Source organism: Lichenostomus cassidix, chromosome 1 (assembly GCF_008360975.1).
Source record: "Lichenostomus cassidix isolate B80296 chromosome 1, HeHo_3.0, whole genome shotgun sequence".
NCBI lineage: Eukaryota > Metazoa > Chordata > Aves > Passeriformes > Meliphagidae > Lichenostomus > Lichenostomus cassidix.
In genome coordinates, this window is record NC_139479.1 from 90,611,527 (window position 1) to 90,636,632 (window position 25,106).

Genomic DNA, 25,106 nt, shown 5'->3' on the forward strand with positions numbered 1-25,106 from the left:
ACACACACACACACACACTCACTGCACTGCCAAAAACCGTCATCCGCCCCCCTCCTCAACTAACTTCCTTTCAGCATTTTTTAGAGCTGGATAATCCTAGGATTTGTAAAACGGGGGAAAGGAGAGAGCGAGTGAGCGGGAGTCAGGACAGGAAGCTGGTTTCTCATTCCTCCAACTGTCCAAAGGCAGGAGGAGGGGAAGGGGGGGAGCCAAAGAGGAGCCTTGTGCGGACTCTTCCCCAGTCCCTTTTCATTAGTCCGTTTGAACTTCCAGTCTCCTCCGAAAGCCTAGAGGAGGACGACCAGACTGGGACGCTTTCTGCTGGAAGTGGCGACAGCGCGACTGACGGAACCCAGAAGGTGGCTGTGGAGGGTCCCGGGATCGCGCTGAGGGAAAGCCGTCCTCCCCACCATCTCCTGCCCCCAAACTTGCCAGCTCTGATATGCGGGCACCCATCCACCACCCACTTGCCTCTGATGGGAACCCTTCTGGGCTCAGGCTATGATCGCTGCTGCTGCGGGCTCTGGAGCCTCCTCTCGCCCCTGACCTTCTTCTGCCGCAGGAGCAGCCCAACATCTGGTGGGGATTAATGTTTACTTCTCTGGCCGGACGCTGTACGGGACCCCCGATGTTGCTCCCCGGGAGCGGGACACGGGCGGTGGTCTGAGGAGAAGAGCAAGTTTTTTGTCGCCCAGCGTGAGGCCGGGGGGAGGGGGGCAAGGCAGGAGGGGGGTGAACCTCTTTTGGGACTAACCTCATGAAGAACAAGGGAGCCAAACAGAAACTCAAGAGGAAGGGAGCTGCGAGCGCGTTCGGCTGCGACCTGACGGAGTATCTCGAGAGCTCTGGGCAGGATGGTAAATGTTTCTTTATTTTCACTCTGGTTGCAGAGAAGCCGAGAGCGTTTTCCCCCGTTCTTACTGCCAGGAGTGCAAACCAGACCTTTCCAAAAGCTAAGGGTTAGACAACCTGGAGCTGATTTATCCCTGGGAAGTGGAGTCACTGCCCCGTTACTCACAATGAATGAACGATCGGAAGATTGCTCTGGTGATGCATCTGCATGACCCTTGCATGAGTAGTGCTGTGTGTGTGCAGGAGACTGGGCTGGGGCTCTCGGGCTGCCTGAGTGTGTACAAAGACAGCCAGACATGGGTTGTGATGCCCTCTCCCATCTGCCTGGCTGTGGAAGGGAGTAGCAGGCTTTGGAAATCAGGGAGTCAGGTTTGGAAATCTGAACTGTGTTCAGCATTGCCTCCTCCAGGATTTCAAAATCCGCCTTAAGTCCGTTTGACTAGAGTTTTGGAGGACTGTAGGGAGGAACTGGACTCTAGTCCAGTTCCCGTGTTGTCCTTGGACTGCTGGATGGAGACAGGACAGAGACTGGGTTATGGGGTGGTGTAGGGTGTGTGGTGTAGGAGTGTGTGGTGTAGGAGGCATCTGAGCTAACATGTTCACCACCCTGCCTGTTGTCTTTCACTCCTCTTCCTCTTGACCTTCATGCTCTCAGGTATTGAATGAGAACACAGTAGCTCAGTCAAGAGGTAACTCCAATAAAACCAGAGGGTCCTGAGTTTGAGATGGTCAGTCCTTGATGAGGGAAGGAGCAGAATGATTTTTCTTAGAGTTGGTTGGATGACAAGGGAAGGGATTGTGAGTTTGGCTGGCAGGAAGACTTGCAGTTTAGCAAGAGGAAAAAAAAAATCTATGCTTGTTGCCATTCCTGATGTTAGCATTATGATCCAGGTTTAGCATTATGTTCCAATTCGAATTAACCAATTTTACCAGTGGCAGGTTATTTCAAGCAAAAAAAAAGGCTTCTAGCAGCAAATGTCAGCTTTCTACAGGGAGAGCTGTACAATCAGGTCTTTCATTTGCTGATGAGCATGGCTGATGAAGCCCAGTGTGGAACTGCACTGGCAGAGGGATGGACTACATAACAGGAGTACTTTCCATTGCACAGTGAAGAGGGCAGTAAATGTATCACTAAGATAAAATGTTATATATGTGCATTTATTTAGGTAAGAAGGAAAACCAGTCATTCAATTGCTATGTTGTCTGTAACAGGTACTGTATCTTTTAACTTATACAGATTTTAATGGCAACTGAATAGATATGGCAAAAAATAACAGACTTAATGAGCTGATGTCCCTTTGCTAGTGTGAGGAGCAGATAGATAAATTCCATCCAGTGCTGCCATGAAACTCTGTGGTGGAGGAACTATTTACAGTTGTTTACAGGAGCACTGGAAAATAACACAGGGAAGGCAGGCACAGGCAGTATATTCACTTGAAGCAACAAGGGGAATTTGAAAGGCAAAAACATAGTTACTGCTGTTGAAATTAGGCCAGAAAAGCAAAATCTATTACCTAAAATCCCATAATTTTTTTTAATGTTTTTTTTTGAGAACAAGAAAGAAAGACATTTTCCCAAGTCTCATTTATGGTATTGTTCACAGTTCCAATCTACTTATCTCTCCGTGCTAAGGAGCAGTGCGGGAGAATGGGAAGTTCCTTTGCTTTATGCAGTACTGCTCTTTGTTCAGCAGCACATCCCATTGCCCAGTGCTGTGGGATCCAAAAATAAAAGACTCAGTTGTTACAGGTTTATTGGTAAGGGTGTAAGTTAGATTGGTACAGTTCCATTCATCAGGACAGGCAGAAAAGCAATTAAAGTATTAGAGGTATTAATTTTGTTGGCAGTAGGACTCTCAGGATGAACAGGAATGGCCAAGAATGGTGAAGTGATGTCTTGGGAAAAAAATGAAGGTTCAGATGTCACCAGGACATCACAAACTTGCAATCAAATTAGAAGAGCATTATGGGTATGAGAGATGGTTGATTTGGGGAGAGTTGAATTGTCCTGCTCAGAATTATTTCTGGCGACAAGTCAGTGCTCCTGCAAGCAGCGAGTTTGATAGGGACATTAAGCTGTTGCTTTCTCTCTGCTTTACACAGTACTGTGTGTTTAACTGGAGGGATGCAGGCTCAGGTTGTTCCCTACTAAGAAGCAATGAAATTCTAAGACTGTTCATGGTATCTGGAAGTGATGAGGAGCAGGAGAGCACTTTGGCTGCTGTCCAGCAAACATTTTGTTGTGGACTTTTCTGAAAGCAGGTTTTAAAATGCACCCAGAAGGGTTAACGGGAAAAGAAGATGCTGTAGGCCAGGCAGGACATGAGTCATGTTGGTTGTGCTTTCCGTGCTCAGGTTTGCTTTACGCCATCCTGCAGTGCTGTTGTGTATGACTGGTCCTGCACAGGCAAGGAGAGGCAGAGACCTGCTTTGCTGGTGCTTGCCAAGGGAGCAGAGGGGATGGCCAAGGCTAGGGCAGACAATTCAATTTGGAGTTTCCCCCCCTGGGTTAGTACATGACCTTTGCAGTTAGGGGGTGCTGCACGACTTGCGCGATGCTTTGTGGAGCAGAGGCACAACTTGAGTCCCTACATGCTTGTGGTTGTTGATGAGCAGCTTGTACATTCTGCAAGGACCTTAGTCCCTGTGTCGTTGCCAAATTCCAGTGGAGAGAATTATATTCTGCTAAAGGTATCAGCATTTCCTCTCCTCTCATTTAACTCTTTAATAACTTGCTATGGTTCACTTCAGAGACAGCCAAAGATCCCACTGTCTCCCTTACCAGACACATGTACCTAAGCCTCTGTTAGAAAGAATTTTATGATAATACTGTAAAAGCTGCAGCAGAACTACAAAGTATTTAAAAATGATCAAATAGAAAGACTTTAGCAGGTACAGTGAAGTGGCTCAGGAGCCGAAAATGTGATACCAAAGCCTTTAGCCTTGAGTTGATTCTTCACATCTGACGCAGGTCAGTGGTGGTGGACAGATGTGGCTGTCTGGTGGCTGGTTAGAAACTCAGATATGTTGAATTTTCTGTGTTTCAAGTCAATTCCTGTCACTACCACATTTGACCCTACTTGGCCTTTTCCTGCTGCCAGTCTCTACACAGACACTGGTCACACTCCTTATGGGGGCAGTCTGCTATCAGTGCTCACAGGCATTTAAAATCATGACTCAGGCCACAAAAACCACGACATAAAATCAGTGATGGGTTTTTGTCTGCTTTCTGTTTCCTGAACCTTCAGTGTGCATCTGAATTACGTTTTCAAGTCTTTCTCTGGTAAGAGGGCTAGAAACTTGGGGCAAAAGAAACTTCTCTTCCTCCTCACTAAAATTGTCAAACAATGGCTTATATAGCAGTGTGTTTGAGGACAAGCTCACATCAGACATAAAAGAATGATAGCTGGCAATACCAATGAGTAAAAGTTGTCTAATTTTACATAGTCTCTCCTGTGTCACTGCCAGCACTGAATCCACATTTGAAGGCAAGCGATATTTTGGAATATAAGAGCTTCACTAGAAAGCAGTGTCTGTGCCCAGACTTTGGACATGGATAGGCAACCATGCAGGAGGAAGTGAGTGCTAATGTCCTCTGCTAAAACATTTTCCTGTGCCAAGCTTTATTGAAATGCACGAGTGCAATGAGGCTGACAGATAATAGCCTAGAAGGATTAACATTAGAATCATGCTTTGGCCTCTTGATAACCAGCTTGGTTTCCAGAGGAGAAGAACACATTTTGCCTCTACTGAAGTCAATAGGAACTGCACATGAGACTCTCAGTTCCTGTAACAACAACAGTATAATTTTCTGGTGACAGATGGGCCAGCAGAGAAGACAAGACACAAGTTTGTGCACCATCTTTAGCTGGGGCAGGACAGTCTGAACTGCTTAAGAAAACAGTCACAAAGAACAGTATTGCTTCTGGTTATGTCACAGAAGTGTTGTAAGAGGAGGCTGTTGTAAGAGACAAAGCTGTTAAAGTGAGAGGGACTAAATAAAAATAGAGTTTAATATTCCCAGTGCTTCTAACTGTGGAAAATTCAAACTGGGGTTTCAGCTATGCAGCCAGGTACAACATCCACTTTTTGAAATCGAAATGCACACAGCATCTACAAGAATTGGATTGTGATGGTAAAAGATAATCCAGTCTTTAGCATAGGAACTGCTACCGATCCAGACCCACCTTTGCTTCACATGCTTAGAAGCTGGTAGGACTTGGAAAAAGGCTGAATTGTTTCCTTCATGTTTCTGGTATGCTGGTGTCTAGATGTTGGGCTAGGAGCTGCTCCCATGACTGCAAAAAGCCACATTTCTGACATGATGCCTTGTTCTTATGGTGCAGGTCAGCTTTGTGTGTCTGAGATTCCCCTGTTTGCTGGAGAGTTAATTCTGCTGTTGCTGTACCCCTCTGTGGTTTCTCCCACATCTGTTTCCTGCCTGATGTTGTCTGGTTGGGATGCAATGAGCTCAGCTTTTCCCCTCAACCCCCTCCCACACTCCCCACAGCTCCCTCAATGGCTCTCATCCTGCGCCTGTAGCACCCAAAACATTTTCTATCTCTTCATCTAATGCTGCTTTGTGTGTCACTTGCTTTAGAAAAAGGGCTGCTTCGTTTGAGACGTTTTGAAGCCACCATCTCCCTTGTTCTCCCTACTTCAGGCTCCTTCTTGCCACAGCAGAGAGAGCAGGGCCAGCCAGCAGCACTCCCTGAGGCTGGGGAGGGAAGAGGAGCTGCTGTTTTCAAATGTGGCACAAGGAGACATGAAGAAACCCTTAAAAGTTCCTTGACTGTAGTGTGGGAAAGGAGACAGCAGTATGGCCAGCCCATATGACACTCTTCTGTGCTGTGTGGCTGTGCAGTGGCTGCTTCTGCCTTGTTATAACTGCATTTAAATGAAAGAATAAGGAAAGTTTTCATTTTGCATTAGTGGTCTCAAAAACGTGATAGCTCTGGCCAGCATCGGCTCCACAAGCAGGTTCTTAAATGCTTCTGGGAGCTGCAGTAGGTAAAGCCTTTGCTGTAGGGTAGGCAAGTATTTCTGAGGGAAAGCAGCAACAATAACTCAGCAGCAATGTGCTGTGTACAAAGGAAAGGTGGACTTGGATACTGCTGGGCTGTTCTGGTACAGCCCCTTAAGCACACTGTCCTCTGCCTGATTTTGTCATCCTGCATTTCCCTGTGAAGCTGCCTTGTCCATATGTGAATGGATAAGGAGACTGTCACTCAGGAAAAAAGGTATCTTGCTTCAAGAACAGACTCCCTTTGGAGCCAGTCATTAAACCTGCTACACAGGTGTGAAGCAGCTTTTCTGGGCCCTGTGGCTTTCCTTCCTCACACTTGCATGTGTTTTGGGATAGGAGCATGCTGGGATGAGCATGAGGGTTCATGCAAGACTGTGGCCCAAGTATGTGTGTGCCACACAAGGCTGCATTTGTATTCACTTGGTGCATTTTTTCAAGCTGCCTTTCTTGTGGTGATATTGCAAAGTGAAGGCACGCCCATACTTTTGGGTTGGTGCTTTTGGTTAGTGATGCATTCAGGAAGTCCTGGGAAAACTGGTGAAGGATCATTAATGGCAAAGTGAAGGAAAAAGACGAGGCTTTTTTTTTTTTTTTTTAAAGTCCCCTTGGAAAAATGAAAATGCCACACGCTCATTTAATCTGCTGCAGAAGAATGAAGAGCTGCATTCATTCCACTCTCAAAATTAGAAACTGTGGCACTGGGGATTTTTGTCTCAAGAACTGATCAAGCTAAAAAGAAACCTTTTTATGGAGCCAAATTGCTTTCAATCTAGATCTCTTTCCTGACCTACCTTACTCTGTGGCTATGCAAACACTTGTCTCCATTCAAGGAAGGAAGCGGCAGGGGCTGGGAGGAGAACAGGACAAGAACAGCCTCTTGGGCTGTCTTGGAAATGCTTTAGTCCTTTTTTGTGTGTGTGTGATGTGCTTCTTGGGTCTGATCTACATTTTCCCACTGCTGATATGCTGGAAAGCCACATGGCCTGCACTCTGTGGGGTCTGTTCCTGGCTCCAATCATGCAGGCTGTGTGGATATTTAAGGCTGCACCCCCTCATCTTTCTGCCAGGAGCAAAAGAGACAGTTGAACTCTTAAGTTTTGGGGGAAGAGAAGTGGGGTTGTATTATTGTACAGTGAAGGAGTGCTGTGGCAGCAGGGTGCTGAGAGCTGAGTACATGTGTTGGCAGGTGAAGGAGCCGGGCTGAGCTTCGAGGGGAATACAGCTCCTTGGCCTTTCAGGGTCTGCCAAAGCACACCAAGTGGACAAGAGATGAGAAACTTTGCTGCTAATGTGGATACTGTGGAGGAAATAATAAATAATGTGAATTCTCGCATTTTCTCCACCCTCTCTCACAAGTGGAGCATCGCATTTTGAGTCCCAGATACCACCAGCCTCTATGGCAACAAGTGAGAGCAAAAAGACACTGGGAACAACGGGAACAGAAGCCATCTGTTTGCTTCTGTTACTTTGCTGTTCCTTCTTGTTTTGGATGATGTTTGTGTTACTTCCTCAATCTGTTTCTGGTTCCTGGGACCTGGATTTTTTTGTCTCTGTGGCACAGTGTTACTGTTGTTTAACATTCGTGTTGCAAGCTCAGCTCCTTGTTCTGTATTGACTTTCCATGGCTAGCACTGTGTGATTAGCAGAGAACTCTTGCATGTCGCCTCCTGCTTTACATTTCCCTTACTGAGCACTGCAGGAGGCAGACGTGTGGTTTGCATGCACTGAGCCCCACTTTGATCCTGCCTTCTCCCCCACCCCCTGCAAACAGCATGAATCACATCTTGCCTGCAGATTCTACATTAGGACACATATTTTGATTTAGCGAATGCTTTGTCTTTGTTGGTAACAGCTGATTTCATCTGAACTTGGAAACCAAGGAGTAGGGACTTCACTGCTTGTGGTATCACAGCTCTCCAAGGTTCAGGGAAATAACTCTGCAGTGGATGAAACTGCAGTGCACAGTGTGGATGTACAACACAGGCTGATCTAGATGTGATGTACAAGTCTGAGAGACCCCCACAGGTCTGGGGTGCTTGGGTCCCAAGCTTTGGGGTAGGTCTGGTTCTAGTTTGGAGAGCTCAGGATACAAACAATATCAGAAAGTTTGCATCTGTAACTCAGGCTTTGCATATATGACGCAGTTCTACAGCAGCAACATTTGCTGGCAGTCAGGGTTGTGCCAAAAATTTATGTTCCAGTGTTTCTCCTTTAACGGTAATAAGGGAAATGAAAACAGCCTGTCAGTAATGGTATAGCCAGCCCTGCTCTGAAGGGCCAGGGTTGGGGTGGCTGTCAGATTGACTGCCCACATCATGGCTTGGACTGGATCTCTATCTGGAGAGTGATTAAAGGATGGAGAGCTACCAGCATCTGCCTTCAGTCCTGCACCGCCAACAAGGTGCCAGATACATTTGGAGCTTTGACATGGAAACCTACAGATACCTTATTGCAATGCAAAGGCTGCTAAATGGCTGCACTGCTGGCTGTTTCAAGGGTATCTAATATTCCTAGCTGCCTGCTAGTGGCTCCTTTCCATATATTCCCAGAGCCTCAAGCCCTTGCTGTCCTTTGTTCATATGCCAGAGCTTTCAGCTTCCCTCGTGATAACTTCAGTTAACGTGTTTTGCATTGTCAACAACAAAAAACCCCAAAAAACCCCTAACAAAACAAAACAAAAAGCCCCAAAAAACAACAACCCAAGAAAAAGAAGAATCTCTGCAGTATGTTTACAATGGACACAGATAGAGAACAGTGTAACATAAATTGAATTTAGTATTAAATGAAATTACATTGTGCAACTGTGCTGACTATTATTAACTTTCCTACTTAATTCAATAATGTAGACTGTTTTCTAGATTTATCTGACACCACAAGCAAACTTTCTGATCTTCTGCACCAGTGTGATTGCAGATACGAAAGTACTTAACCACGAGCTTAAGACTTACCTTTTTGTCAGATGTTGGAGCCTTTGCATATAATGAAGTTCTAGACACCAATACTAACTTTCACTCTCACTCAAGCACCAGATCACTGCTATCCCTGTGTGTGAGAGTGAGGAGTTCAGTCCCTAAGGTGACAAGTCTTTTGGCACATAAGTGGACTGAGAAGTCCCTGTCCTCTTCTGTTTCACCCCTCTGCCTTGAACACAACCCTGCAGCTGGATTAAATTCCCCAGTGGAGACCCTTTTGATTTTAACAGTGCACCAAAAAGGGCAGAGCAAAGCTCTTGGTTTTCGCAAAAAAGAGGTTTTTTTTGCCCTCAGTTCCTCCACCTCAGTTGCTGCGTTCCCATTTGGGAGCAGCCACTTGGCCTGGATGAGCCAGTTGCCCAGGACTGTGCCCAGTTGAATTTTGAATATCTCCACAGATGAAGACTCCACAACCTCTGTGAGCAAACTGATCCAGCCTTAGGTTACCATCAAAATAGAAAAGTATTGTGTTCAGATGGAGTCTCACGGTTTTTAATTTATTTATCTTGTGCTGTCAGTAGGCACAACTGAGAATAGACTGGCTCCCTTTTCTTCCTTCCTTCCTAGCAGGTCGTCATTCACAATGATAGATCTGTCCTGATCCTTGTCTTACCCAGGCTGAACAATCCCAGCCTATCCTCATACAAAAGATGCTCCAGTCCCTTAATCATCTCTGTGGCCCTGACCTGGGCTTGCTCCAGTAGATATTTCTTGTACTGTGGAGTCTAGAGCTGGACACTGGACTGAGCAGTGCTGAGAGAGGGGAAGGATCACCTCCCTCAACCTGCTGGCAACTCAACTCCTAACTCTACTGATGTTCTTAGCAATCTATACAGCTACTGTCAGAAATTTTCCTTGGCATTCCAGTTTTGGCTGGCAATTCAATCAATAACTAATGTGCAATTGGGACATTGTAAAGGATCCTTTCTGCCTTGGTTAATGCTCCTTCTGCCCTAGTTAATGCTCAAAATGAATTGTCTTTTCATAAAGAGCTCCAGTTCTTTAATGATTTCTGAAGTTTTGTTGCTGGTCAGCTCAAATAGATTAATTTATATAATACACTGTTAGGCTGCATCTTCTGAAAGCTGTGCAGAGCCTTGGCTTAATAGAAAATCTACAACAAATGCTTTGAAGCAGCACACCTTTCTCAGGTGGTGTTTGTAAGAGCTCACTCTCTCCTCCCCCAAAGCCACTGTGCACAGAACCAGGGCATTGTGGCCAAGCTCCTTTCTGCCAAAGCATGTCCATCAGATCGGAGAATGAGAAACTTTGCTGCCAAAATGGATACGGGGGAGAAATTACTAATAATACAAATCTTGCCCTTTCTCCACCCACTCTCACAAGGGGAGCACCACATTTTGAGTCCCAGGTATCAGCCTCTATGGCAACAAGAGAGAGCAGAAAGGCACTGCGAACAATGGGAGCAGAAGCCATGTTACATGTTCTTCTCCAGCACGGGGATTGAGCAAGGGGAGGGGAAATGTGCATCCCTTTGCAGGATTCTCAGCTGTGTCTGCTGCTCTTAGAAATATGCCCTGAGCAGCTGACTGGGGTTCATAGCAATTTATCTCCAGCTCCTCACTGCCCTCTTCTACACTCAAGGCTCAGCTAACTAAATGCCTTTGGAAATGCTATTATCTCTTGTGCTCTCTGGGGCCAGGAGCAGCGTGGAAATTTATCATCTGGAACAGGAGGCTTTGTTTAGTTCTATAAAGCACAGAAGAGTTAAAGAAAGAACAAAAAATAAACCCCAAACCAAATGCAAAGCTCTCTTTAAATCTCATGCCCTTTCTTTGCTCTCTCCAATCTGGGAATGTGCATGTATTTTGTTTTGAAATGTCATTAAATACTGTCACATGAGGAAATAATTAGAAGAGATACACCTCCATCTCTAAAACAGGAATTGAGCATCCAAATGTCCAGGAGACATTCCTGATGTAACTAAGCTGTGTAATTTATTTCCTGAAGAGCATTAGACAGAAGACCAGGTCAGATTCTCCAATACAAACTTCATTTAAAGGATACCACTGCTGGTTTTCACTAAAAACAGCAATTGGTACTGCCCTTTCATCTGAAAGATGCTGAACATGCTCACAAACTTTCTATACACGTGGGATGCAAGGCTGAGAATCCAGGCTGGATCTGTGCCTGAACTCACCATCTATATTCACTGGCTCATCAAAAAATGCTGATTTAGCAGACAGAACACTGGGAAAAAAGGGTGTGTGTGTAAGAGAGTCTGTTTATCTGCAGCTGAATATTTTGGTTGGGATATTTTCGATACCATTGGCATTCTGCATTTACCATCTCAGCAGTGAATGTGACTGTCAGTCCTGTTGCAGACAGGCAGCTTGGCAGCACAACAGGGCCATCCAGCATGTGGAAAACCCTTTGCTCCACATGCAACTGGTGCTTGTTTTTCTTTTCCTCTCTCATTGTGGTGCTGCTTCTAGTGGTGGCAGTCACACCTCAGGAGGTTCAGAGGTGTGATCAGGCAGGGTGAGCCTCCTTCTGGAGCCCTTGCATCTGTGCTGCAATTTGTGTGAAATAAATAAGCTGTCAGTGGGACTGAATTGTTTTCTTTCCTTGTGCAAAACCAGAGAGGGAAACAGCTTCACCATTTTGCTCTTTCTGTTTTTATCTTCTCAGTGTGCTCCACTTGGTACTGCATTTTCCTTACCCTTGCTCTGGTCAGGTAATTTCAGATACACAAGAGGCTAAATGAGAACAAACTCTCTTTTGAGATTTATTGCATCTTCTGCTTCTAATCAAGCCAGAAAAATAGAGCAACAGACTTCCTTCTGTAATCCTGTTCTCTCCATTCCAGGCCTGACTGGAAACCAGAAGTACAACAAGGAGGAATGCAGCAAAAAAAAAGTTAAAACAAATGTCCTGGAATCTCTAAGAAGAGCGTGGGGTTTGGCCTGAGGTGATGGCCCAGGGGTACAGAGCAGGCGTGGAGGATTCTCCTTCTTTCAAGTGTTTTCAGTTCCCCCTACTTAGTTTGTTGTTTTTATCCCCTGCTACTCTCTGTCCTCCCCACAATCTCCCTCCATTTCAATAACTTTATTGCCAGGATGGCAGTATGCACATGTTGCCAAAGTCAATACGTCAAGCTCTGTGCCTGAGGCAGGCTTAGGAGCAGTAAATGAGAAGAGCTGGTCTTGATCCATTGAATCTATCATTCTTCCCTCCTGGCTCGATAGTGACTTACATACTGCTGCCCAAGGTGCTCTGTGTAAAGCCACAAACAGGGGCTGAAACAGGAAATCCAGTTCCCTATCCCAGTAACTTCAATTTGGGCTCACCCTCCCGACTTGCCAGAACCTAGCTGAGGAATGGAATCCCCTGCAGCCCCATCTGTAGATCAGGTGGGCACAGGTGACCCAGTGCCTGCTGTCCTCCTCAGGGTGGCAGGCAGAACACAGTGGCAGAGGCAGCTCCATCACTGCTCACACACCTGCTTGAGGCGGGGAGGAGCCGATGTGACAAACGCAAAGGAGGGCTAGGAGTCTTAATTAGTCCTCATTTCTAGCCTGCTAAAATACCCATCTGTCACTCTGCTGCAATAATGAGATTTGAGAAGATTAACTGGATACTACTTCAGCCCCTCAGCATGGCAGCTCAGTAAGTGTGCTGCTGTTCAGCTTTAAGCCACGCTTGCAGCAATTACACCCTAAGCAGGTTTTTGTCTGGTTAGTGCTTGCATGGGAGTGGCCCAAAAAAATCTGCTGCAGGAATGGGGTGGGTGATTCATAAGATGGCAAGCGTAGTATCAGCTGAGTCAAGTTGCTGTCTTGGCATAGTTTGGGGAAATGTTGCCATTTGGGCACAGGGTAAAGAAAGGACCCCAATACTTTAAAAAATCCCTGGTTTATTTTTTTCTTTCCTAGGGGATAGTGTCTCTTTTACACATGCACATGCTGTGCTGTGTCTTTTCCTTTGCAGAAGCAATTTCTGCTGGAGCTAGGATTTGTTTTTTTATCCAGTGTCCTAAAATGTCACGTAGCATTGCTCTGCCTGGCTCAACAGCTGCCACCTCCCAGCCTAGAGGTGGGTGGAGTGAGTCTTGTTTTTGCAGTTTGTGAAATATTTCAGGATGTAAGGCACTCATTAAATTATTGATGTTAGCTCTTGGGCATTAAAAAGACGTGAACTGCAGCTCTGGATCTGAAGGGCTTTAGAGGCTTATCCCTGCCTTAATAATGGTTCTCTACTTGGGATTTTTCATGCATCTCTTACTGCAGATTTGCACTCACTGAGGGATGGTGGGAGGATTCAGCAGATGGACAAAGGGTGACAGCATGGCTTTTCTTTGCAACATTATACACCTATGAAGAACATCTAATTGAGCTTTGGTAGAAAAAGGGGAAAGACACATGCATGTTTTCTCTAGGAGAATGGGAAAAATTAGAAAAATGCGTTCCTGCTTCTTGACAGAACATGTTTGCAGGGTATGAAATGATTTGGAATAGCTGTGATTCAAGGAACAGTGCAGGTGCACCTGACATCAATTCTTGTGCTTAAGGAAAGATATTTTAGCTTGTAATGTGCCTTTTTTCTATCCATTTCCCCTATCCTGCCTCCTTGAAAAGTGGCTGGCAGCAGTAGTGCTGCTGGCTTCACCTCGTGGTGATGGCAGTGTGGAGGTTGGGACTCTCAATGCAGCCCTGTCTCTGCAGTACTTTCAGCTCTTTGGCTGGGCTGTGGTGGTGAAAAACAGGACCTTGGTTGATGTGGGACATGGAAGGGAAGGCAGCAAGCGTGGCACCACGAGCTGTTGAAATCTCTGGGCAGCTTTGTGGGCTGCTTGCTGGTTCCTGGGGAACTGACCACAAACAAGAACCTGTGTATGGTAGGAAGATCCTCTCCTGGGTTTGATGTGGAGTCCCGTGTTTGTGTTTGAGTGGGAAGCGTTCAAGAGGCTTCTCCCTTCACTCCCCTTACCCACCCATTCTCCCCTCTCTGCTTCAGGGTGTTGTGGTGGCACAAAACCCTCCTGTTTGCTGTGGGGCAGCAGAAGGGGTGAGGGCCATCCCTGACCCCCTCCTCCCCTCGGCAGTTTGCATGGTAATTAGCTCTTCCCTACGAGACAAGCCTACAGCCCAACAGAGCTGCGATTCAGAGGCTGAACAATGTCCAATTATCCCAGCCCCGGGAGCAAGAGGCCACTCCCTGACACGTGGGCTCCATGGCCCTGGCCAGATGGCTCCTCAAACTCCCTTGGCTGGGCCAGGAACGCTGCTTGGGGAATTTGACACTTGTCAGCAGTTTTGGCTGAGTGCTTTCGTGAGCTATCGGCAGCACAGTTGCCTGAAATATTGGGAAGAGCTCCACATGTGCCATGGGCAGTGCTGCCCACTCCATGCCCCATGCTGAGGCAGTGCTGGTGGCTGCAAGGGGACATGGATGCTCCAATGTGGAGTGAGATTTTGCAGCCTGAGCTTGGCTACCTGTATCCTGCATCCGGTTTGGTGACCTGCTGCAGATGTAAGCAGCTTAAAAGGCACACCTTTTGCTTTTCTCTGTGCATTCCAGTGTCTGTGCAGCAATGAAGGCTGAATTGTTCCTATTGGAGCTTGAATTGCATGAAGGAGGTGGCAGGAGTCACGTCCATGGCATGCCACAGGCCATGGCAAGCACTGCTCCTGCCACTGCCTGGCTCAGTGAGATACCTTAGGACATTCCTTTTTCCACATCCTACCTCCCTCATTGATTTAATGATGCTGGTATCATCTCCTTTTCGGCGCAAAGTTCCCTTTATTGTTGTTATTAAGTGTGAAGAGTCCTAGCTGTTTTCCTCATCCAGTACTGAAAAGTGGGTTCTTGCAGCTCTGGGGCATGACACACTGGGTGACAGTGAGGGCATGAAAGGGTCAGGCTCACCCAGCTTGCCTGTCTCAGCAGCTTCCATACCAAGAACCTCCGAGGACGTGACAATTTAGCTTTGAAGAGAACATGACAGCTATTTACCACCTAACCTCTGGGGCTAGGAAATGGAAAAAACAATGCAGTGTGTATCCAAAATAACAGAAGAGATTACCCTAGACTGGAACTTGGCCAGGATGCTTCTGCTAATCTTGCAAAAAAAAAAAAAAAAATAAGGGGAAACCAAGCAGAAAAATAATTTAAAAAAAAGCTACAAAGAATTTCTGCAAGACTGCAATCTTCATTTTATAGTCTCTGATTTAGGAGGGAGAAATATGCAACAACACAGCTTTCCCTTTGCACACCATGAGACATGGTTCATTACTGGCTCGTGGATAGGACTGCCCCTTCAAGTTGCCTGCAGCAACTTCAGCCAATTCTGGTTTTGGGACCAAGCCCAACCTTAATTTATGGATAGAAGCTAATGATAATGCATCCAAAGAAACAGCTGGGAGGATAGAAGTGTGGCAGAGAAATGGAAAAGGACACTGGAGGAAATGGACGGGAAAAGGAAATAAGGGCAAAAGTGGAATGGAGAAAAACATGTGAGGAAATTCCAACATGCTTGAAAGGGAGGAGGCGAAGGTTGGAAAAAACTAGTCTGAGGGCAAAACTGACTGTATTGGAACAAATGGAGATTGCTAATGAATGGTGAAGAGAGAGGGCTGTAAGTTGGAACAAAATTCAAAATCATGGCAGCTTTGGTAGTAGGGGTAGAACAGAGGAAGAGATAATGTTCTGGGTACAGACAGCTGAAGGATAGGAGTAAAGGAACAAGCTCACAGTGTTGACAGTGCTTGTTATCCAAAACTCCTGTTCCAGATTTTTACCCAAAACTGAGGGCAAGAGGTAAAACAATAATTTCTGACTCCTTTCAGCTCTTGAAACAAGCTTGGTTTTATAAAGTGCAAGGAGATGCCATTGAGTTACTACATTGCAAGTGATGCATTTTTTTCATCAGCTAACTACATTTTTTCATTCCCCTTTTGGCGCCTAACTGATGTTAAAATGAGCTTCAGTCTCTGATTAGTTCCAAAGGCTATGGATGTGACCAAGAGCAGCTTTGCCTCGCTTGGATAAACTTTCAATACTTCATGTTTAAATGTGCTCATGTTTAAATGTTCTCGTCTTCATCACCTGCTGAAGGATGCTGTGCCTCAGCTTCCTTTGCTTTGGAAGCCTGTGCTATGAATCAAAACTTCTCTGATTTTACAGTCCTGCTTTTAGATCATTCAGTTCATCTCCCTTTGAGACACACCTGTGCATGCAAGAATATGAACTTAGCCTGCAATTTTCTTCCCTCTGAAACACGTCAGCCATGTAGTAAAATCAGGATACAGGTCATGGCCTGAAGTGTGTGGCTCAGCTGTGTTGCCTGTGGAGAACTGCAAAGGCGAAGAGATGATTGACTTGTACAGCAGTACTGGAGCTATCAAAATGTAAGGAAGTTTGATTAAGTATGATCTCAACGCCCTTTTCCTGCAACACCCCTTCTTGTGTTTGCAAAGTGTTTGTTGGTGGCTCAAAGCCCTTAGTACAGCAAGATCCAGGAGTCAGAAAGACAAAAGAAACACAGTCCAGAAACCCAATTCCTGGACATATGCCTTGGAGAAATGTAGTGCATTAAAGGATTTTTGCTTTGGTTGCTTCCTCTTTCCTTGCTTCCTCCAGCCTTTGTTATTCCCAGCAACGACTTTATTTACTTATTTGCTTCTTCCCAAACCACTGGACAGACGGGGGCTTCATCAGGGAGCAGTTTAGCTGGAGTGGGCAAAACAATGGGGCTTTAATCAGGGTGCCTCCAGCAGCCGCTGCTGGCCAGAGGTTTCTCTGAATTCCCAACATGGAACAGTTGCCTCTTTCATGAAGCGCCTGTGGGATGAGCACAGGATTGCTACACCCAAAGCAGTTTCATGCAGCCACAGCCCTCTGAAAGGAAATGCTGCTGAGGACACCGCCTGCAATGCCCCAAGCTACTGGGGTGACCGGTATGAGAGAGTCTTTCTTCCACGCCTGGGCTGAGTTTGCCTTCCACATGCAATCCGTGAATAGCTCAAGTCTGGAAAGTGTTTAGGAAAGCATCTAACTTTTCTCTTAAAGGAGAGAAAAAAAAGAAAAAGGAGGGAAAAAGAAAACGTCAGGGATAAAGGAATAGTTTCCAGTGACTTGATGCAGTGTGGCCAAACCGTTTGTAATAATTTCCTTTAAATTCCTTTTATATAGAAAGAATTAAATATGAAATCATGAATCAGGAAGCAGTCATCCTGCCAACCAGTGACATGTACAGAGAGATCAGAGCAAAGTGAGAAAGACACAGAACAGCAGGAGACTTGCAAAAACCTTTTTTAGCTCTCTCTTTCTCTTCCTCTTTTTGTTTAGTGTTCACATTCATGTAGAACTAACATTTCTGACCCAAAAGAAGCTGCAGGAATCTCCTGCTGTTCCTTGTCTCTCCAATGGCAGCCCTAAACCTTCCTGTCTTGATGTGTCTCATCTGTCTGTGCTTCCTGATGGATGTTGCAGTCCCCAGATGTTTGGATACCTGATTCATCTCAAAGGAGACTGTGAAACATTAGGTATTTTTAAATATCCAGCTTTATAATTGCTTTGTTTAACTTTGCAACATTCTGAACTCATATAAGGCAATAATAAAAATCACTGCTGTTTTCCTTCAGAGTTTTTTGCAGTTGCTGCTTCTAAATTTGTGTACACACAATGGCTTTTGCCTTTGCGCTAGCAAGGTTATAACATTCCTGTTTCCTGAATTCATATTTTTCCAATGGCTTTTTTTTCAAACCCTCTGTAAGGGTTCCTATCAGGAGTGGCCAGGCTTTTGTGTAAAAGAGGACTGAGGTTACCCAAGTGCTACCAAATGGAAGTTAAGAAATGCCCCCAACAAAGCCTGAAGTCAGAAGAAACAGACCTCATCCCTGTTGTCTACAAAGGTCTACAGGCCCACAAATCTTACTTGAGTTGCTCTTGAGTTTTGCATATCTGAGAAGCCTGCTTGGATTACACTCTGGAGCTCTCACACTGGCCTTTGCTATCTCTTGGCCAGAGCTGGAGATGAAGAGGCCTGTCTGAAGCCTTGTTTATTTTGAACTTGCTCTTCTCAGATTGCTCTGATCAGGGCTGAATTTGAAGTACAGACGCCTGACTTCAATTTCCCTGAAATACAGGGTGTTCAGCTGCAGGATTTTTATCTGAGTCTGTCTCTAGCTTGGCTCCGAGGGAAAGGAGAATACATACTACAGGCCAGGAGACTACAGATGCAAAAAATTATAGGCTTTAAAATGTCACTAGCTGAGCACATAATAGATATTCTTCGCATTTTATGATTAGCTGTTGTGTTCTGTTGGCCAATGCTGCCTTCCTGATGCAATTTATAAAGGAGTCTCAGGTCAGGGTGAGGCAAGCCAGATTTATAACTGGATTTCCTGAGAACACCACTATCTTTTTAAACTTTTCCTTAGTTTTCTCTGAGTCTGACAAGCTTGCCTGTGTACACCTGACTGTGACTTCCCCCTGCTGTGCAATCTCCCCTTCCATTCCTTGTTCAACAAGACATCATCCACCCAAATATCTGCTTGCATACTGAAAAAACAACTGCTTTATGAAGCAGGCTATGCAGCTGAATCATGCCATCATGCCCAGCATTTCATATCAAGGAAAGTGCATTATGTGTAGGATTCATTCAACTGACTCCCATCTCTGCCCATATCTGTCTTAGGAACTGGGCTGACCTGAATGCTGCATATGAAACTAGTCTCTACATGGGACCATCTGTGCCCAGGGGACCAGGACATTGGTCTTTAGACACTGGCAGCTGTGTCTGCACTTCATGTATTTGTACTGATGTGTCTCCCTGCAGCCCCTTTCCTCAGCTGCTCAGGTGGGCCAGAGGCACAGCTGGCCTTGTTGAATGTCTCCTGCCCTGCATACTCTGGTGTATGGAGCTGTGGAGTAGACTAGGATGTGCAGAGCAGTGTGGCAAAGTTGGATGGAGCAGTCATCCAAGCCAAGGGATCCAGTTAGCAGCATATCTCTTGTTTGTATGTTGTGCCACAAGCCTTCCCCAGCATGGGGCTCTTGTCACCCCATGTCTCCTTTCAAGCACTCCATACACAGACTCTCTCACAGAGGGACACAAGTGTAAGGGATTTTCATCCTGACAGAGAAAGAGTGTCTTCGTTTTGTTCTTGTGGCTCTGCAAGGTTTTCCCAGCACCTTGCAGCCCTCTGACTCCTTGCCTCCATTCCAGCATACTGCCTTTTACCATTGAGCTCCTCCAGAAGCGCAGCCTGCGTGGCATCAGGCCAGCCTCTGACCTCAGTGATGCTAGTAGAAATCTGGGATACTGCAGCCAGCTGGTATGGAAGTACTTCAGCTCTGAACATACAGAAAGTATTCCCAGCCATAAAGGGGCTTATGATTTCGGTTAGTGAAACAGCAGATCAAAAGCAACCTCTGTGTGATGGGGGTACTTGCAAATCTCTCTTGTGACAAAGTGTTTCTGCAACATCCACACTTTCCCTGTTACTACCAGAGTGAACCATGACTTAATTCCAGGGAAGTCCAAGGAATGCACCAGAACTCAACTGATGCCAAGAATGAAAAAAAGAACCGAATTTTAGGTGGATTTGTCAACAGTAGGTAGACTGTTGTAATTTACTGCAGTTGGCATTTGAAGACAGTGGTGCCATCAGCTCTGAGAGAAGTAGGTTGTGTTGGCCTAGAACATTTCTCAGATTGCTGAGAAATCCTTGGTGAGGCTAGGTGTGGATCAGAGGAGTGCTCAAGTTGAAAGCTTCAATGCCAGTGTCTGGATGGGAAATTTTGGAGACCTGGAGACAAGGCATTGTCTGTTTTGAGAGCGCTTGACACAGAATGACCTTCCTTAAATGAAACCAAGCTGTGGACAAATATGATCTTTTGAGAGACTTGCAGCAAAATTCCTCTTTGGCCAGGGTTCCTTTTTGCTAATTGAAGAAAATCAATTGATAATAAACAGTGGGAAGAAGCATTGTGATAGGAAAAGATCAGCTGGACCTGAAAGATGCAGAGCAGAGAGCAGGAAGAGCCTCAGCTCATTCCTAAATCAGATCACATCCTTACCATAATGGTTCCCAGAAAAGTGCAATAGAGCAGCACTGCTCAGGCTTTCCAGGCTGAAGCCAAACATGTTATTTCAGAACAACTGAGAGGCCATGACCAAAATTTTGCAGTGTATGGGTAGGCAAAGCAGAGAGAGAGAGAGCAGGACAAATGCCCTGGAAGGCCTGAAGACCCCCTTGGTACAAGCACTTCAGGTGGGCTGAGGAGCAATGCTAAGGCAACCCTTACTGATCAGTGCAGTCTAAAAGTGTTTCCTATGATGTGGCAGAAAAATATGGCCTGTGGTTGGTAGTTGACTCAGGTGATTTTCCCCATTGCTCCCAAGAACTGCCCTGGGATGCTGTGACAGCAGGCGGACAAATTTTACAGGTCGTTCCCAGAGGTCAGGCAGAGCCTGCTGAGCTCAGCATAGAGTGTCCTGCAACCTTACAGAGAGCAACATGGGTCAGGAGGCTCCCAGGTCACGTCAGAGCAGTCCTGGGGGCATCTGAGGAGGTCTCTGGGGCAGGATGTGCCTGTCCACCTCATCCCTACCCTGACACACGTGCCCTTGGATTTGAGAGAAACCATTTCCACATGGAAGTCAGCAGAGCTAGAACAGTGGTGAGATCTGAGCTCTGACAGCCCTGCAGTCTGTTGGCTGAGGAGGCAGCAGCAATACATACATTTGGAGCCTTCCTCCAGACAGGGAATGTGTCTGAAGTGGGGGATATGCATCCGAGGAGAGCCCTGAACCCCCAGCATGGTTTTCCTGTCTGCCTGGCAGCATCGGCAGCTGCTGGTTTGGAACAGCCTGCATGTCCTTGTGCGAGCCAGGGCAGCTGGAGGTGGATTTGTTTTCTGTTGATTTCATGGCAGTGTTGCTGCTTCAGGCCACTGCCTTGGTGTGAGGAACAACAACATCCTAGAGGAGACACCCAGTGAACTGCTGACTGCTCCACGGCTACCCAATCCGCATGCCCAGCGTGGGAAGCGGTCAGACCACCCTGACGGCATCAACAAAGCCATCATGTTTGCTGACATTTCAAGGGAACAGAGAAGGGAACAAAAGCTGGGAACAAAAGCTAGGAACAAAAGTCTTTGATGCAGTTTGGAGCTGCAGTTGGAAGATATGGGCCTGGATTGTAAATGCCAGATGCAAGTGCTTTTTTGCTGGGGAGGGATTTTAAACCGCTGTCCTGGTCCCAAAGGTGGGGCTTGAGTTTTAATTCCAGGGGAAGAAAATTATGCTGAAAACTGAGTGCTGTGAAATCAAAATGAAAGGTAAAAAAGGAAACCAATGGGTAGCTGAGGAAATGGAGCAAGTCAGTAGACAAGGAATGCAAGAAGTTTGGTATAACTGCTATGTAAACGCACAGGGCATCTTTTCCAGGGAATTCAGACCTCTCCTCCCCCCTCTCCCCCTCCAACCTCCCTTCCCTGAAATGATGAGAAATATTGCAGTTTCTCCCTAGATGACCCCTTGGTAGCATCTTGCTATTATTGTGGTATTTAGTTATGAGACAACCACTCAAGGGGAAAAAAAAGAAAAGAATTATAGAAGTGACACCAAGCCACAAAGTGTGGAACCAGTTCCAAACATTCCCAGCACAGTGCTACTGAAGTCTGGTCTTTTGGCACAAACTAACTTCTAGGACAAACAACCCAATAGGTTTCTCTGACCGTCTGATCAGTGATCTGTGATTCAAATCTCCTGAGGTTCTAGCCTGTATGTTCAGGTTTTGGGTAGAAGTTTGGGTAGGGAGACTCTTTCTGGTTTGGTAGAAGCTTGGGGGAATTGATCCTCTTCCAGAAAAACACATTTGTATGAGATTTTCAACTCGGCTTTCTGGGTCAGTGATTCTGACAAACCAGTTGCAATCTCTGCATGCTTTACGAACTTCTGAATTTTTGAAATTAATTTTTTATTTGCCATGAGTCGAGATACAAGAAAACTGGCTCTTAACCTTAGGTCTTCCACTATCTCAGTGCATGACCTCCGGCTGCCAAATAATTTCTGTTTCTCCTTGTTTGCACCTAGGGGATGGGAATGATCCTTATCCTCTGTTAATTCATGACTCCTTGCCAAGGGCTTAGATTTTTGCTGACAGAAGCAAAGCACATTTTGTGAGACTGTGTTGAGGTTTTATCCTCACAATGGGGGACGTGACTTACAAGCAAGATTTCAAACGAGGGTTTTTTGTGTCCTGAGGGTTGAAAAGCAAACCACAGGACACTCACCTCCTTTTTTTCTCATTCATTGACAATAAACACATGCAATAATCTGGGCTTCAGCTTGCAAGGAACAGTGCTGCTGTCCTCAGGAGTGTACAGAGAAGAGCAAACACTAGCCAGGCATCGATGATCACTCAATGTCCATTAGAGCTGGTTCCTGTTTTGCACTGTACTCTACTCCATCTTCTCCTACCACAAGACTTCCTTTAATTCAGAATGGGAATAAAAAACGGAGAAACTCCCCCTAAAAAAATTCTCCAGAAGGTTTTATTATGTTAAAAATAATGATAAGGGAGCGAATGTATTTCACCTTCAAGAAACAGTATATTTGAGTGTTTGGTTGAAAAATTGAACAGAATCCCTGCATTCTGGTGAAACATTTTGATTTTGTGAAATGCACACTTTCCCACTGGAAAATCTTTCAGCTGGATGATTTTCAAGTGGCCTTTCTTCCTGCATGCTTTAGTATCCAATTTAAACTCCAGCTGCTGGTTGTGGTTGTCCCTTGCTGTAGCGAGTGCTAGCAATTATGCTTTCCTTTAACACAGAAAACTCTTCCAGGGAGTCTTGCTGTGGCTTAAAAGGCATCACCTGATAATGACGTAGGAAGGCTGGCGAGATGGTTTTGTCTTTGTTTCAGTGGCTGGTGCAGAACCATTCCCTTCAGAGTAATCTTCTGCCTGATTTTAAATATCCTGGATGCCTGCCTCGCACCCTCTCCCTGAGAAGGCAATTTTACATGATACTCTGGCTCAGAAGGTTTTCCCTACCCTTTAATATCCTCTCAGAGTTTCATTCACTCATAGTTACAACCCCCTGATCATCCAGAAGAAGCTGTTTCCCTCAATGGTATTCCTACCCTGTGGTAGGAAAATTCCTGCTACTGTGTGCCTTCGTTTCTCTCCTGGTCATTCAGGCCAGCTGTGCCTATTTACCACCACCACCACTGTGTTCTTCCTTGCTCGTGAATCCCTGTAGGTCGTTAGAGTTTCTGTTCCTTTTCTCTTCCTCCTCCCCATATGTCGCATGGTATCCTGTTTTCCTTGTAACTGTAGCCACACTGCAGGGCTGAAAGGCTCAAGGATTTTTCCATTAATAATCCCCACGCCCTTTTCCTGGTCAGTACACTGCTTAAGAGGGATTGAGGTAATTCATTCACGAATAGCAGGCTGTACTAGCAGAGGGGGAGAGGGCGACAGGAAGATGTGGGCTCAGTGGAGTCTGTTTCTCTTGCTGACCCATCATCAAAGCGCGGTTTTGCTCCCGGAGCAGCCCTTGCTCCCCCATCCCACTGTCCTGTGTGAGCTCTGGCACAGCTCCAGCTATGGGGGACATGTTCCTAGACACCTTCTGTCTCTAGGAATGCTTGCCTTGGTGTCAGCACTGCAAATTTCAGCAGCCCTGGCCAACTCCTGCTGTGAGAATGTAGGTGGGCTTTTTACCCTTTGCGTCTTACGCCCTCACCAGCCATTAAGATTTTGCAATTGCACCTTGAGCAAGAATTTCTTTTCATGAGGAAAACTAAGCCCCAGTTCACACTCTTGCAGCTCTGCTGGCTCTGCCAGACTTGGGGCCACATCTGCTGTTGACTACAGTTGCATACAGCTGGAATAATTTTGTCGGCCTCTGTAGCAATTTACAGACAGAAATTGGAAGTGTAATGCTTTGCTTAGTTCCTATGATGACACAGGAAGGTGGCTAGGTCACAGATAGGAAAAGAAGGAGAAAACCACTGAAATGATGTCTGGTTTCCCCTTCTCTGCTGTGGCAGTGGCACACACCATGGCAGTCTGTGGAGCTGAGGTGATTCAGCTTGGTGTGAGCTGTGTTCTGCAATCGTCGCCCATTTTCTCCACTGTTGATGTAACAGTGCTGGCAGTGGTAGTGATTCCTCCATTTGAGAGAATAAAAACGAAGGCAATAGTCTGGTGTAAAGGTCTTGGCATTTCCCACAGCTTATGACAGCGCTGCTGGAACGCAGGGGCTATGGCTGTAGCTATTCTTTTGTGAGCTTACATTCCTTAGCAGTGGGAAATCGGCAGCTGTAATTAGTCTCTGATGTTCTCTGCTAAGTGATTTTCTGGTACTTACAAATACCAGCATCCCTAAGACATAACTGTATTGTTTTGACCTCTTATCTCTTCTCTCTTCTCCTCTTTGAGAGGGGTCCCAGATGTTCTCCAAGACTACTACGGAAAAAAACCATCCACGCCTGCTCCTCCCTATTATATCCCTTTCTCCAGTACCATTTTTTTTTTTGTTTCTTTCCCAGCCACTGTGTAGGAAAATGGTTCCTGCTAGTCCTCATGGAAAAGGACACAGATGCCATCAGGAAACCCATTTGCTTTAGGAGGAAGAGAGGCCTGACATCAACAGGAAGAGCTGTGCAGCAGAGCTGCTCCTGCCTCTGAGAGAGGGGGGCCGTGAAAACAATGTCAGCTCGCGGTTTAGGGCTGGCCAGCAGGAAACGCTTGCACGCTGGTGTTTGCTGTGCAGAGGAAATGATAAGCACTACCTGGCCTCACTTGGAGCAGAGATAGCATGGGGGGAAAAAAAGAGGGGGAGGGGGAGCGGGAAAGTTGTTTTTCTTCATACTGGTTCAGAGCCTGTCCTTTGCAAACTGGAAAACAAAATGAAGAGTGAAATATGGAATAAATCAGGAATCCGTTGGGGGCCTTGGAAACCGAGGAGCACAATTGCCAAGTGATTAGATTTACTGCTTTAGTAACCGCTTGATATTGGGGTTTTTTCCATTGTTGGCACTGAGAATGACCCTCAGTTTGATAACCCCTGGCATGCATATTTATTGCCAGGTGAAGGGAGCAAGAGGCGTGTATCCCCTGTGGAGCTGGGAGGATTTTTTGTGGAGGAAAGACATGGGGACAATGCTACCACTGGAAGGAGAAGGTCTTTGGGAGTACAAAGAAAAGTATTGTATAGATGGATATGTTTCCCGACTTGTCCTTGCTAGGTGGGGGGATAGAAGCCTTCTTGAGAATG

The 25,106-nt window shown here is 46.0% G+C and overlaps 1 protein-coding gene across 1 annotated transcript in view; it reads left to right on the forward strand.

Moving 5' to 3' along the window:
- Nucleotides 1–655: 655 nt before the first annotated feature.
- The window catches only part of ARHGAP31 (Rho GTPase activating protein 31), a 58,724-nt gene continuing 34,273 nt past the window's right edge, over nt 656–25,106 (forward strand). The window contains exon 1 of the mRNA XM_085070629.1: nt 656–857. Within this exon, the coding sequence (XP_084926755.1) occupies nt 758–857 (100 nt within the window). The 5' untranslated portion in view covers nt 656–757. The remainder of the gene's footprint in view (nt 858–25,106) is intronic.